Below are 16,023 nucleotides of genomic sequence, written 5' to 3' on the forward strand. Positions count from 1 at the left end.
GTTCCAAGGCGGGATCTTATGATTATTGGTCAGTTTGGCACATCCTAGTGTTCATGAAACAATAGGAAATACCACTATCTTGAACCAAATATACTGCGGGCAGGCGCTGTTCAAACTTCCACCTACCTCTGCCACTTGCACCTGAATCCTGACTTGAAGTACAACCTCCTGAGCAGAGGTTGCCATGTGTAGTAAACGATGCAATGGTTTTATTTGGGATACACAGTCCAAGTCATGATCGGTTGTGACCCAAGTTAAGGTGTGAAGAACCCTAATCTGTAAGGAGTCAAAGAAAGATATCTTTTAAGGTAGAATATTCAGTATTTTATCTATTCTTAAATAGCTCCAGAATTGTTTACCTTGAAGCTATTTTCATTTGCAGACTCCTCTACCATGCAGCAGAAAATATCATCTCTGTCCGAAGAAAATATCCAGTGGTCACTGAATCCTGACATATCGGTTTTAGTCAATGGAAGATAGAAACGGCTTTAGAACAATACTTGTCTTATCAGTGAACTATACCTAATTTTATTTAGTGTCACAGCTCCTTCCAACCAGAGAGTCTCCAAGCTGAGGCTCAGTTCCTGTTGATACACATTTACTATGATAGACACGTAAAAAAAAAGACGACGTGTGCACATTTCCAGCTTTTAAGACAGCAGAAGAAACAATCAAGCATGAAAATATGCAATGGATTCTATTTCATGTCCTTATTAATTTGCATTTCCCGTCACCTAACAGGTTAGATTATCTAATGAGATCATCTTGTCAGTTTAATTTAGGGTAGAAAAGGAGGTCTGAAGTTATTTCCTATGGACCTGATTCATTTAAAAAAAAAAAAAAAAAAGCACTTAACACAAGTGTAATGCAATGTCACATGCATGAGTGTGCATGTGCTCAGTGTATATTTTTATGTCTGTTTCAACTAAAAGAGTCAAACAGTTACTCAGACACAGGTGTGAGGAAGGCGTTTAGGAGACATTGCACTTGTAAGTCAAAATTAAACATAAGAGCGCTGCTACTTTGGGGGATATTAAGGTAACGGAACAGACTGACGGGTTTAGCACAGAGATCGTGGTTTGTAGCTACAGATGGCTAGTAAAATTGGAGAAGTGGGGACGAGAGGGAAGAGGAGTTGGTTTGTTTTCTTGGAACAAATTTAGGGCTGGTTCAGCTCCAGCCAGCACTTTTGTCTGCACCGCCAACATTCTGGAAGATAAAGGGTTGGCACTAGATAAATGGTGCTGATTGGAGTTTGTGTCAATCTGCAGTGCAATCTGGGAGATACGGCATGATTCCCACCCTTGCTCTTTTGGCCCACTGAGCCCAAGAGACCTGTGGCTGTAGGCTACAGAACTCCAAAGGGGAAGGGCTGGCTGCTTTGTGTTCCTCAACATCAACGACTGCTCAAGTAGTGGTGGTGCGAATCTGCGATGGCTTCCTTGCTCAGGATTGTGGTTTAGAAGCTGCTCAACCTCTTTTTTTGCATTCTCTTTCTTTTAATGTCAAGGCACGGCATGGATTGAGAATCAGGGGGCCTGAGTGTTATTCCCAGCTTGTCTGTTTAGACTGTAAGTTCTTTGAGGTAAGGCTGACTCTTGCTATGTTCATTGCATGCCACAGTGAAACCCAGAACTAAGATGGGGCCTATAGTGTATGTCTACACAAGTGCTGGGAACAAGTTCCGCAGCCCAGGTCAACAATAGACTGAAACGTAGTGGGGCTTGCGTGGGTGCACTAAAAATAGCAGTGTGGGTGTTTGGGCTGAAGCTGGAACTCGGGCTCTGGCACCCACCCCCTCTCCCTAGCTTCAGAGCCTGGGCTCCCACTCGAGCCTGAATGTCAAAGCAACGTCCACACAGCTATTCTGAGCACGTGAGCCCAAGCCCCACTTGCATAAGTCTGTCACCCATTCTGCAAGACTTGCTCCCCGTGTAGACACAGCCGTCGCAGCTGCTTGTGACAGACCTGTGCAGGCAATTTCCTGCAATATCTCTGGGAGACCTTGCTCTATTCAGTTCCTGTATCTTTGTAGGCCAGGGATTGTATGTAATTCCATGGGGGAGAGGGACCATAGCCCACTAAGAACAGTGGGGGGTGATTAGGCAAAATTCACTCAGGTGGTGACACCTCCAGAGAGAGGGAGGCTCGCATATTCTGGTTCAAACTGGATTCTCTAGAGACCAATAGACAAAGAAAGGACTTTTGGATAAATAGCCTGAGTTTAAACTGACTCAGGGTCTTCTTTCTGACCCAGCAAATGGACAGCACCTTCTGTTTTGAGGGGCCCCCAGTCCTTAGGGAAGGAATGAAAGGACTGACACCTGCCAGAGCCCAAGCCCTCTGGTCAGCTTTTTAGTGTGTGTGCAGGTTCTTCTATTGTTTTAAAAAAATGTTTGGTAATGCCTTTGTCTTAAGAATAAATGTGCTTGCTCAGAAAGAGCTGTCTGGTCATTTATAACTGCAGGCAATTGTATTGTTCACAGCCTTCAAGGAATAAGCAAAGTGCAGATGGCTGGTTAGGCAGTTTGGCTTGTTGGGAATAATACAACATAGGCAAGGAACTGTGCAGCCTGGAAGAACCCCAGTCAGGACAGAACGAGACATGGGTCTCTGCCCAAGAGGGATGACAGCTGGGAACCAGAAGCGTAAAAAGGATGCCCTTGCTGGACCGTGGAGAGGGAATACAGGTGCAGTTGCCTTGAAATGTGACGCTACTGTTATACAAATAATAAATATTAATACAATTGATATTCAAGCAGTGGAGTTTTACAGGCACAAATGCTCATCCAACAAGGGAAAGGAAACAGTATCTTTTGATTCATCTGAACGTGAATGTCTAAATAACCCAGTATTCCGAATGCTGAGTTTTGAACTGATGTAGTGAATTGTTTATAATGCATGTGTTGAGTAAAATAAGTTTAGTAAAGTCAAAATAAGCACTCCCAGAACAACTAAATTAATATAAATCATGGTCTAATCATGGAACATCCATGCGTAGAAAAGCCGACGAAACCATCAGATGAATTATTCCTTGTGAATTATTCACTCAGCTCTAATGACTAGTAAGGTTTCTTTGCTTCAGACAAAGTTTCAAATGCATGGAAACAAATGGGGCGAGAGTCAGATATCCCTCCTGTAATGGATCTGCGAGTTGCTACAAGCCATCTTATCTGCTAGGATAATTGCCATATCCATAAACCTTTGGGAGAGGGCATTTGATCAATTACAGTTTGAGGCAATATGTTTCCTAGTTTCTGTTTTGCAGCATTTTGCCCTTGTTGTAAAACAAGCTGTTTATTGCATAGTCCTCAAATGGCAAATATGTTAGTGACAGAATTTATGCATGGGATCAGTATGCAACAGACCTGGCAATTTCCTGTAATAGCCGTGAGAAACCTTATTTAATGAAGTTTGTCTCTTTGGACTCCGTTGTATGAAATGCAAAAGTTATGTATTATTGAGAGCCCTGGCAAGCGTTAACAGACTTCAAAGGACTGTGTTGACCAATGGGCCAGACAAGAATGGACTTTGGATAAATGGTGTCAAGAGGTTTGCCTGGGGAATCTCTAAGGGAAGGTGAATACAAATTCCCAGGTCTGGTTATGCAAGAGTCCAGGTTTCTGAGGCTACACCCTGAGGAGGGGGCCATTGTCTACTGACTACCTGTTCCCAGAATCTGATGATCAAAGGCCCATGCTGCATAAAGAAAGGACTAACCCATTCATGGGAGTGCCTGTTCTAAGATAAAGCTGTCATGAATTTGTAATAACAGAAAAACCCATTGATGGGGTTTGAAGGACTGGCTCTTACCAAAGCTCCTGCTGGAGTGGGAGGGGTGATCTCTGGTAAACTGATTAGCATGTATTTAGGTTCTTTTATTGTTTTTAAGATGTGTTCTCTGTATTGCTTTCACCTGAAGCATACATGTGGTTGGTGAGAAAGAGCTGTGATGTGACTTATAATTGTGGGCATTTACAGTGCCTCTGGAGAGAAAGAAAAGCACAGATGCTGGCCTGGTTAGGCAGCTTGACATACTGGGACAATCACAGTGTAGGCAGAAAGCTGCATAGCCTGGAAAAACCCATCAGGAGGGAAAGAGACCTGGGGCCAGAAGCCTGAGAGTAGGTGCTCTTGCTGGACCATAGAGGGGAAATACAGGTGCAATTGTGGCATAGTGCATATCAGTAAGACTAATTTTTTAACTTAAAATCACATGAAATAATAATTGAGGTCCTGATCCTGCAATGAGCTCTCCATGTGCAAACCACTGTACCTGCACGGAGCCTCACTGAAATCAATGGGCCTCCAGACAGAACGGATTACAGGAGCTAGCCCTTAGCAGTGATATTACTGTACCTGTAACAAATTCTTTGCCACTTGCAGAAACCTGTGCAATTGTAATTCTGTAGCAAACTGTAACTAAGTCCAAACCAATTAAAGCTGTACGTGAAGGGTTTTATTTAGTTATTTCTATCCCATTGTTAAAAAGGGAGCCTTCTAATTTTGATGCATCATATAATTGAATTTTAGCAATACAGTCTTGATATTGTACATCAAAGGAATAATTTGTAGTGTTCCCTGTCTGCAAATTTAGATGTTAATAGGGTGGCTCCACTTCAAAGAAGCCATGATCTAGGCATCAAGGATTTTAAAGGTAGCTGCAGGCATCTGTATCTCATGGTGTATCATGCTTTTCTCTTCTGCTGTCTGTAGAGTTCAATTTGTCAGGGCTGCAGATTCGTACTGATTGGGTGTTTTTAAAAATACACAACAAGGGAGGGAAAGCAAATGATCTGTCACTAATGAGGGGTCACTAATTAAGATTTGCCTGTACTAAAAGACTGTAAACTGAGAAATGATCATTGATTCTGGAAGAATTGTAGACTCAGAACACCGAGTTCGCTTTCCCAAAAGGTTCTCAGCTCTTGATTGCAAGTTACACGGTTCATGAAAACCAAAGGGAAAAATTATGCACTGAATCCAAACCCAGTGAAAAAAGAATTAAAAGCGTAAAACTTTGATGATGCACTCAGAGCTTTGCATAAATCAGTGGGCTGAGGGGGAATTATTTCTAACTGGAAGTTGTATTTAGCAGGAAGTGAAGTCCTATGGTTAGAGGAGGGCAGCGGTTCCCAACCTTTTCAAGTGTGTGACCCCTTTTCAACCTCCAAACATTTCACGGACCACCACATGCTAACAGTTGCTTTTTACACTCCATTTTGTTTGAAATTGTACATTTCTTTGGTGAGGATGTTACTATTTTTCTTTTCTGCGGACCCCGTGTAGTAGCCTCCGTGGGAACTGCTGGAGTAGGGGAATGTCAGGACGCCTGGTTTCTCTTTTTAGCTCAACCACTTACTGACTTGCAATGCGCCCTTGTGCAAGTCTGTATCCTAGTTCACTCACCTACAAAGTGTCTAGTGTCTATAATTATAGCGTCTTTATCTGTCATAGGTGGCTGGGATTTAGATTTGCAAAAGAAAAGGCCTAGCGCTTCGTGAGTACACCACTTAGACTCTAGAAATATCTAGTTCACACTGAGTATGCTCAGAGGATTAAGAACCAGATCCAGCAAAGCACTTGAAGGCTCTACTCACATGTGTAAAGTTATGCAAATATGTAAGTTCTGTGCTGGTCTGGGCCCTAACATAGGTTTTTACATTGCAACTCCAGTGCTAACATTATATTGTCTCATTTGCATAGTCACTCCCACACTAATAACTTGGTATCTGCCCTCCCACAGTGTTGCCAGCCTCAAGTGTTCAAAAACCATGCGTCAAGCCCACCCAAATAAACGATCACAAGATTCATGATAAAATTGCAAGAAGTGGCAACACTGTGTTCCGTTATTTACTGCAGGTATCTTATAAATGTCCACTGTCTCTATTTCACACCCTTCTGGTGTTCTCGTCCACTTAGAGACTCACTGAAACCCACAAACACTAACCCACAGTGATCAAGCCGTCCAAGCCAACGTAACGCGAGTTGGGGACTAAACGATGTTAACTCCTCCTAGGTCTACTTGTGGTTATTGTCTTATCTGTGTTTGTCTTATGAGCGTAAACGCTTTGCGGCAGGTACTGTCCTTAATTTTTGTATCTTGTACAGTACTGGCCACTTAACAAAGGTTTCATAATCAGAAAATACTTCACAGAGTGGTTGTGCATCTCCGTAGATTAATGTCCATAAGAAACATTGAGATCCTTGGCTGAGAGGCATTGCAGAATTATTGTTTCTGTACTGTTGTTCTGGTCAGAAAAGTGATTGTCAGTATGGCACCTTTTACAAAATAGATCCATTTTCTAGGTTCACTCTGAGTCTCCTCTCTGACCGTACTGCATAGAATAAGATTTTAATTCCTCTTTACTCCTCTTGGCACTACAGATCTAATGTAGTTATGGGAGAGTGAGCTTGGTTCTATTCTAGATCCACGTTTCATGTTGGATGGTATAAAACAAGGGAGCTACCTTTCTTGAGTTCACTAATCAATAGTGTTTCCCCATCCTTGTTACAGTCATACTGTGAGATATGAAGGAGAAAAGCCCAAATGCTTATAAACTGACAGGCAGAGTAGAGCAGGCCTGTTATCCATTCAATATGTAACATTATAATCAAGTGAGAGAAAACGGTGGGCCAAAATTCAACCAACAAGCATTGCACCCGCTTACCCCGGATTAAATTTGTGAGTGTGCTCCTCAGAGATGATACAAACTCCTTTCCTTAGAAACCTTTCCTTGGTTATTTTAAAGGGTGTGCTAAAAATTCAAATACGAGTAGCAGCTCTCCTCCCCTTCCTATACACAAGGTCTGTGAATGTGGAGTGTCAAAGAACCCAGTTGGCAGTAAGCTTGATGTACAATTTATTTTTAATCACGGGATTATGTAGATAAACAGAATTTGCAGCCTAACAACGTCAGTTTGTTAATCAGTTGTAATCTCAGCGGCATTAATAATGCAAATCTGCAACCCGCATGTCAAGCAGGCTCGCAAGTCAGCATAACAATTGTCTGCAGTGCAGTGAGATATTGTGCATCATTTTAACTGTAGTGCCATGGAAACTTGTGATGCATGATTTAGTACAATATTTATGGTATTTGAAACTAGCACATGTTGCTGACTTTTTTTTTACGGCTCCTCTTTCTCCATCTTCTTCTCTTGTAACTACATTGCCAGGGTGTGGCTGCTAATCCGGGCACATAAGGAATAGTGGGCAGCACAGTATTGCCCCTAGAGTTTCTCCACGTTTCCAGCATCTCCACCAATTCAAGTGTCCTCAGCAATGCATAGATGTTTGCTTCTTTCTCCCTTTTACCATAGTGCAAATACTTTCCTAGTTCTAAAGTCGTTTGAAGGCCCTTCTCTCCCAAAGTCTTGCAAGGAACTTTCCTTCTAAATGAAAACACCACCAGTGCATCTGTGTACCCTCCCCAGACATGCAACACACATTTTTCAAATTCAAGACTGCGTGCAGAAAAAACCTTAATTGCTAAGCTGTGATTAACATCATGCTATGTAGTTCCACTTATAGAATTTTCAGACTGTAAACAGGACCATTCTCATGACCTTAGGCTCCAGTGGATTTCTCTTGATAACACCATCTAATCGGATTTTGAGTTTAATTAAACAGCTGTCACTTTGCTTCCTCATTCTGCCGCGATTTAATGTTGAATTAGTTCCTAAATTAGTCAGGCTCGAATGCTTGCCTTCTTACAATTGAGAGATTGGATGAACATAGGGATTGCTCTTCATCTAAATCCAAGCAAACTAAGGACCATATTCTCTACTCTGATCTTTGCACAGAGTTCCCAGAGACATCACTGGAAGTTCTAGGATTGGAACAAAGGCACTAGATTCCTGGAGAGTTAACTTTATAATATACCTTTGAGGTATATGCAGCAAATCAAATGTGAGCACATGCAGGTCTCTCTACTATTACACATCAGCTTCGTGTTTTGTTATGGTTTTTTTCTTTCTCAGAAAGCACCTCTTTTTCCTGAATACCAGGTCTGCTGAATTTCCCGCAAGATTGAACACTGGGGCAGGGATGGGAGGAAAGATTCTGAACTAAGTCACCTCAAATGGAGTTAGTTGAGGGTTACACTCAGATCAGGATCTGCCCAAAGGTGTTTGCTAGTCTGTATTCTGTCAGTAGCATTGGCTTGGAGTCTAAGAACCTCACCCGTTATTGAGAAGCAAAGAGTTTGGGCTTGCCATACTATCGGTAATAGTTATATCTAGTTTCTTTAATCCGGTGCTAGTGCACTCAGCTTCCCACATACTCCAGTGTAAATGTTAGGGCCCCTGATATAGATCACACACCGTTATACCATTGTAACTCCAATGAAGCAACTCCAGATTTACCCCTGTGTAAGTCAGATCATATTTAGGGCCCAGATCCTCAAAAGTTATTTAGGAATCAGACCAGGGTGCATGTGCATAGCATCTAAATCCCTGTCCCTTCATTATTTGCACACACAAAGGAATTTGAGGGACTCATTGACTTCCAGGGGTGTTTTATCTGTGCAAAGGATGTAGATTTTGACTAGATCTACCTTCCAATTGCTCTTATGTGCTATAATGTACCATTTCCAGCCTTTGAGCTTGAAGCTAAACAACGAAGAAAAACGAATACAAGTCTTCTCTCTGCCCTAACATGATTGGTTGCACTTGAGTCACAACTAATTAAGTGCTTGGCTAAAAGAGGTAAGACGGTTGTCTCGCCTCCCATCTGCTTCATCTGTATTTCTAGCGGATCATTACAATGGATGTTGCACAAGTCCTAAAGATTCCATAACATACTTGTATGTAACTATCAGTTGATGGGTTTTTTTCTATTTCTTTCATCACTATGACTTCCAGGCCTTATTTTTGAGGTCATGGACGTGACTTTAGGATTATATAGAAGGAGATATCATTCTGTACCTTTTCTGCCCCTTGGGGCTGAATCTGATGATTTGGTCCTCTGGTAAAGGTGTTGGGTATCCAGAAAGCAAAAAACATCTGTCGTTTGACCTAGAATGTTGTATATGACACAGTCTTAGTGTGAGGAATGGGCAGACCTTTTGTGGATAATAAGAATGCTATGATCCGTGGGAAAGACAGTTCTAGTGCATCTTTTAGGAGAACTAGGTTGCAGCTGAAACTTACCAATCAATTTTTAAAGTCATTTCTCCTGTGCTGGAGTAAATCAGCTGTTTTCATGTGCTTCTCCCAGTAAGGACATTAATCTTATCAGAGAGACAAGGTGGGTGAGGTAATATATTTTACTGGACCAACTTTTGTTGGTAAAAGAGAAGTTAGTACCCACTTTGCCCTCTAACAACTTGGGACTGACACAAGATGAGAGTTAATCAGTGGTGTACCGAGGAGGGGGGCCAGGCCCCTGGGCGCCAGCCTGCGGGGGGGGAGGGGGGCGCCGGGCTGGCCCTTCACCACGCGCAGGAGGCAGGTGATGCAGAAGGCTCTGAGGGGCGTCCCTCAGTGCCTCCCCCCCCATGTGTCGGGAAGGGCCGGCCCGGTGCCCCTCCCCCCATGCCGGGGGGATGAGGCTGCCCCATCTGAGCTGGTGCCAGGCTGCAAGGCTGGAGCAGCAGGTAAGCACCAGGCCGGCCCTTCCCGATGGGCGGGGGGGCGCAGGAAGCTCTGAGCCTTCCCTCCCCCCCCATGCATCATGCCAGCCCAACCCCCCTCCCCACCCCATCCAAGCCGTCACCAGGCTGAGGGCCTGCAGAGCCAAGCCTGCATTTGCACCCCCTCTCCCACAGATACAGATCCCCCTCTCCCCAGGATAGCTGGGGGGCAGCGCCGGGACCCCTCCTGCCCTGGGCGGCTGGGAGGTGCCGAAATGTAGGTTTGGCCCCCGGGCACTGAGGACCCTCAGTGCACCACTGGAATGATACTGGAATTAATCTTATCAAGCCATTAGAGAAACAAGCATGAAAATGTTCCTTAATGTTGCTGTCTGTTGTTGAAATGTGTATAAACAATAATTATGTTCCCCTTCATACCTGGAAGAATCCCACTGTGTCCATGTGTGCCAGGAAGAACCAGTCAGAAGTCTGTAGGTTTTCTTATTCTTCATACCAAATGACTGGCTTTGTGGCTGAATTGTTGATATCATGCGCCCTGGTGCTAGCAGAGTTACAAAGGCAGCTTGAGATCTGGAAAGCCAGTTTAGAAGATCTAGCCACACAACTCCCAATAATTTCAGTGGGAACAGAACAGCTAGCTACCCTACTTGACTTTGGAAATCACAACCTTTTGGGGTTTTTTAGGGGATCATAACACATTTATAACAACTTCATTCCAGACTGTATATTGGTGCCTGCTCAGGATTTATCCTATTTCTTTTCTTATTTTTTACCCAGTTCATTTCAAATTAGTTTATCTATTTTTAAGTATAAAGGAAGCAAATCCAAACACAATTCTTAGCTGTTTTTCGGTCCTTTCACAGTTCAAAACAGATTTGATTTAAAGAAAGGTGAAATGTCCAAGATATTGTGATTGTTAAAATTACCTACATCTTATATTGGTTCTCAGCTTTTCATAATGTTTCTTAGTAATCCTGTGTTTATCCACAGCACAGCATTCAAACTAAACAGCATATGGCTTTTAAAAAAAGTTTTCCATCCCTATTCAAAATGTAAGTAGGGAGCATTATTACGGCAGATACCAAACATTGTGACAGTTGTTTTGTAATGTCGCTCAATGTGATCTCAAAGGTCCAACTTCCGCTCCGCCATTAACTTGCACCGATGAATAACTCAGGCTGATTTAATAACAATCTGGTGGAGTTTGGAAACTCAGTTTCCAGGCTTTGATGGATTTTGAATCAGACCCCTAGAGCTCTTTAAACACATTGTTAAATTAGACCATTATAAAACACTTTCCTCTGCTGAGTAGCCAATCTCAGAGTTTTATTTCAGCTATGTTTGTTTCTCTTTGTATTGTTCAGCTTTTAAGGGGCCTTTATATCCACATCTTCTTTGTCTTTTTCTTTACAGTTTGCTGCCTGACAGTCTGTGCATAGATGTGCAGATTATGGGCCCAGTTCTGTTACACTAACGGGCCTTTCATTGAATAAAAGAGCAATAAAGGAGACAGAAGCAGTCCCCTGAGAATATTCCCTATACTGGGGTCTTCTTCCCGGCATACGGTTGGCGAAAGGCTCTGCACCAGCCCTGCTCCTGGCCCCCAGCATAGGAGGTGTGTTGTGGTGAAGAGAAGGAGGAGGTGGGCCAAAGATGGGGAGAGGGCACTTTGCTACCACTATTCTCTGTTTCCCGTGGCCCGTAGTGAACCGTGGGAAGCAGAGCATAAGTCAGTGCTCTTCATGATGCTGAGGCGAGCCCTTAGCTGCCTCAGAATACAGGGAGTATAAAGGTGTCTTCAAGCCACCTTTGCCCCTTCTCCTCCACTCCAGTCCCAAGAATATGAGCAAAAGAAGTGAGACTAATACCCACTGTCTTTATTTAAATTTACATTTGTGAGTGCAGCAGCACCTGCCTAGCATATTGTGCTTGGAGGCTGAAGGATGGAAGTGACTGCAGCTTTGTAATTTGCTTAAGCAGTATGTTGTAATTTATTCACAGATGATACTTAAACACTTCCTGTACTGTACAGCAGTGATGAGTCGTGACTGATTTAATTGGAGATGAAGTGTGAAGGTTTTCCATCCTTGTTTTGATGGACCAGATGCCGTGGTACCATAGTTACTGATTCCCTGCTAATATCAAGTATCTCTAATCATACTAATGGTATTAGCTATTAGCGAATGCATCTAATATGTTTCTATTTCCTTTGTGCACATCATGAACTGAGTATTCCTGAAGTTGATGCTGGCCCATGAAAAAAGGATCTAAAACTTCTATGAGCTTTTATCATGACAAACTGCATCCTTGATTTTTTATTTTTTTTTTCTCTTGCAGATGCAACCCCTGAAGCAATTAATCAAACTTAAATCCATTCAAATGCATTCAGTTTCCCTTAATGAAACCATTAGTGGAGGGCAGAAGATTGAGGTATCTTAATTGCTCGTAATGTGCTGGTAGTCAGATTTTGCACATCTTCTGTCCAGAAAGGTCTTGGGGAATTTCAGCAGGTTTTTTAACCTTTGTAATAGTATCTCTACATCAAACCCACTTAGGCATCATATCCCTCTATAATGATCCACTGGAAAGAGATAAACAGAAATGATGGATTGTTATTAAACAACTGGCATATCAATTCTGTTATATAACAGAGAGAGCAGGACTATCATTTGTACTGGCTGTCTATGCCTTTGCCTTCTAAAAGCACAGATCATTTTCTTTTGTCCAGTAAAGCGACAGCATCTGATTTGGCAGTGGGTGAACCAAAAGAGGCTTGGGTCCGGTGAAGGCAGGATACCAGATCTGAGGGATGTAATGGTATTATCTGTTATGGCAAATCCCTTGTTTTGGTCCAGGTTCAAAGTTTAGCTGCAGTGTGACGCGAGCCCTGATTTTAGTAAAGCTATGATATAACGCTGTCCGCATTTTCACTATCATCCTGTTGTGATACCAGTTTAGGATGAGCAGCTGGCTTTCTCCTCCTTGTGATACAGGGAGAGGGTCCCAGAACTCAGGGTCAGGTCAGTAGCTTGTGGCTTTAGCTGGACCACATTGCTACCCTCTCCTCCACTGTTCTATTTCTTGGTGTTCTTGTTGTTTTATTCCACTGATTACCTACTATTGCATGCTAGACCAGGACTGAATTCAGCCCTGGAGTAAGCTCTGGTGATTCCCATTCAAGTCATTGTGAGATACACCCAGTAGTTACACACAGTAAAAGGCTGATGTTACAAGTGCTTCATCTCATCATGTGTTCACACCTCTTCTTAATCTGTTTGTTTGTTCTAATGCCCTGCCATTTGGTAGGCTACCATTGGATGAAAGCATTGATAGAACCCCAAACCACACAGCATGTTTCACGCTTGAAATTGTGCTTCTGTTAGGAGATGGCTCTTATTCTGAGCCTGTCCCTTTATATTAGATTTCTCCCTCAGTAATTCACTCTAGTAGCTAAAGACAAACTTGATCAGAATAGAATCATTTCAAAGCCAACCGGAGATAGCCTGAAAAGATGCTCTGTCACTTCCACAAGCTCTCTCACGCCTCCTTCACCCTCAAGGCCTTAGTTTGCACAGTTTAACATTCTCAGGCACAAAAAATAAGTAAAGGCGTTAAGGGATTGAGGCAAAAGATTCATTTCCAAGGACATATGATGCTAGCAGTATCAAAATAGACAGCAAAAGGTGTTGTGTGTCTGGTTTTTGAAGTGGCTGTCTTGGTTTTTCTATGCACATGGCTTTGAAATCCTACAGAAGGAAAGGTGATTCTTTTATTAGTTTTGTCTATTAAACTATTTTTAGAGACTGTTGGGGGCTTCTCTTCTTTTGTTTGTGTGTGGGCTTAAATGTTTGGCTGTCCAAAATTACCAGTATAAGGAACACACTATGGGGCAAGCTTTTCAAATGCGGGAGGCAAAAGTTAGGCTTATAAGACCATGTGTTTAACAAAGGTGGCCTGATTTTCAAAAGTGATGAGTATCCGTCACACTCAGTGGGATATGTTGGGTCCTCTCTGCCTTTGAAATCAGGCTTCCCACTTAGGTGCCTAAATACGCACTTAGAGACATAACTTTAAGCCCCTGGTTTTGGAAATTTTGGATTTGATTTACAATGTGGGATAGAGTTGTGTACATAAATGCCTTAGTATCTGTGTGGGTTTCTTACTGGTTCAGAAGTGTCACCATCCCTTCTTCTTTTATATTATAAATAAATGCATTGTCCTTTTTTTTAAATAAGAGGAAGAGGCAAATCTCAGAATAAAATGTGGTAAGAGTGGTAAAAATAAAACCAGTATGGAATTTAAACCAAGTTAAATTGAAAATAAAACAATGTCTCGCATATCAGTGCCTAATCTTGCTTCCATTGATATCAATGGCAAAATTCCTATTGACCATAGTACTGCAAGAATGGCCCCTGGGTGCTTTTGCTGATTTTTATTCACTTTGTAAGGCTGAAAATTAAAAAGTCTTAAAGTTGTACCTAGAAGTCTATCTTGGGAGCACATTGATGATGAAACCTCTTGAAAAGTGAAACCGCTGTTAGCTGTGTTGAAAGTGGATTAAAAGGTTTTTACCCTTTCAGACCTGTTTTTAGGCTTTCAGGTTTCATTCTTATTTTCCCTACGGTTAATAGCATCACGAATGCCTGCTGGATTCCTTACATTGCTTTACGGCTTAGTATCATCGGCCATATCAAAAGAAACAAAATCCTCCTGAAAAGTTCAGGTCCAGATACTAGGCCCTGTCTCTGCCAAGGGCCTGCATTCAAATACCACTGTCCTGAATTTGGGAGAATTTCGAATCAAGTTCCAAACTTTGCAGCTCAGGCCCATCTCAGTAAACACCCCTGAACTCCAGTTTTGGAAAGTAAATAATGGGTCTCACGTCTAGCAGTAAGCATTTGAACCGACCCTTAGTTAGCTTGCCTGTAATATGGATAAAAAGCAGAAACTGCCAGTAAGCTGAGCTGGTCTGGGGTGAATTAAACTGCAAAGATTTTGTTTTATAAAAAGTGTACAGTTCAGGTCAATGCACGGTGCATGCAAAAGAATATAAGTTTGGATTTACTACATTTGAATAAGTTGCTTCTGTTGGAGAGAAGGGGGTCAGATCAGCAGCTGGTGAAAACTGGCTTATCTCCATTGACTTTATGCCAATTGAAGAGCTGGCTCTGGATTCTTAGGAACCTCTTTAAACCATCCCCGTGGTTTCATCCAAGAAATGCTTTAACGGTGCTATGCTTGGTTTTGTGCACAGGACACAGAAATTCTGAACACCGCAATTCTCACGGGGAAGACGGTTGCAGTGCCCATCAAAGTGGTTTCCATTGAGGAGAACAGCGCCGTAACGGACATCTCTGAATCGGTGGAGTGCAAGTCTTCTGACGAGGATGTCATCAAAGTAAGTTCATCCTATGTGCTTGCTTCCCATGACTTTATGCCTTTCCGTGCAGACCTGGTGAAGGGGAGGCAGAGCCTGAACTGACCAATAAACCTGGCTTCAAATGGATAAGAAGAAAGTTTGTGAGGGCAGAAAAGGGAGTTAGGTACCTCAGTAGAGTCACGTTGTTGACTTTCAATGGAAAATGAGCATCTAACTCCTATCTGTGCCTTTGAAAATCTTCCTCCTTAGGGTACATCTGCAATGCAAAAAAAGGCAGACAGCACCAAGGCTCAGATCCTGGCTCAACTGACTAAGCTCCCTGGTCTCGCTTTGCTGGGCTAGAAATAGCAGTGTAAACATTCAGGCTCAGGCTGGAACCCAGGGTCTGAAACCCTCCCCCCCTCGCCGGGTTTCAGAGCCCGGGCTCCAGCCTGAGACCGAACATCTCCGCTGCTGTTGTTAGTCCTGGACCGTGAGCCCTGCGCGGCTGAGTCAGTTGACCCAGACTCTGAGACTCGCTGCTGGGAATCTTTTCTTTTTTTTTTTCTCTTCAGTGTGGCAATAGATACAATAGTCACATCTTAGTAACAGCCTCACAGTATTGTGCTGGGTGTGTGAACCCCGTTGCTGATATGTGAACTCCTGGGTCGGTACGTTAGCCCCTTCACTCCGGCGCGAGAGAGCCAGCGCGAGGCCGGTGCACCATTTTTAAATCCCAGATAAGCCCTCAAAATAGGACTTAAGTTGTCCTTGTGCGGGGCCTTAAGTATGGTCCTTGTGCCGGGCTGAATTTATCCTGGGTACATACATTGGAAACTCCTTGGAACAGGGGCTGTCATTTATGAGATGATTGTCCAGCACTGAGCACCGCAGGCCCAACCTTTAAGCACTGCTGCCATGTGCATGTTACATAATAATAGGACATAGACCCCGTTGGGCTTACGATATACATCTAACAAAGCAGCATCTGTGCAGCCACAGCCAGGGGCGCCGGAACTGGAGCTGTCGGGGCGGCCATGCCTGCTCACTTTTTAACATGGCCGTAGTAGC

At 43.0% G+C, this 16,023-nt stretch overlaps 1 protein-coding gene across 2 annotated transcripts in view; it reads left to right on the forward strand.

The window, feature by feature from the left end:
* Positions 1-16,023, forward strand: part of TMEM132C (transmembrane protein 132C) — a 272,979-nt gene that overhangs the window by 223,599 nt on the left and 33,357 nt on the right. For both annotated transcript variants that reach the window (XM_067539743.1, XM_067539742.1), the window contains exon 5: positions 14,848-14,991. In XM_067539743.1, coding sequence (XP_067395844.1) covers positions 14,848-14,991 — 144 coding nt within the window. The remainder of the gene's footprint in view (positions 1-14,847; positions 14,992-16,023) is intronic.

This window comes from Emydura macquarii, unplaced genomic scaffold, assembly GCF_026122565.2.
Source record: "Emydura macquarii macquarii isolate MOO-44397 ecotype Brisbane River unplaced genomic scaffold, CSIRO-AGI_Emac_v2 contig_554, whole genome shotgun sequence".
NCBI classification, from domain to species: domain Eukaryota; kingdom Metazoa; phylum Chordata; order Testudines; family Chelidae; genus Emydura; species Emydura macquarii.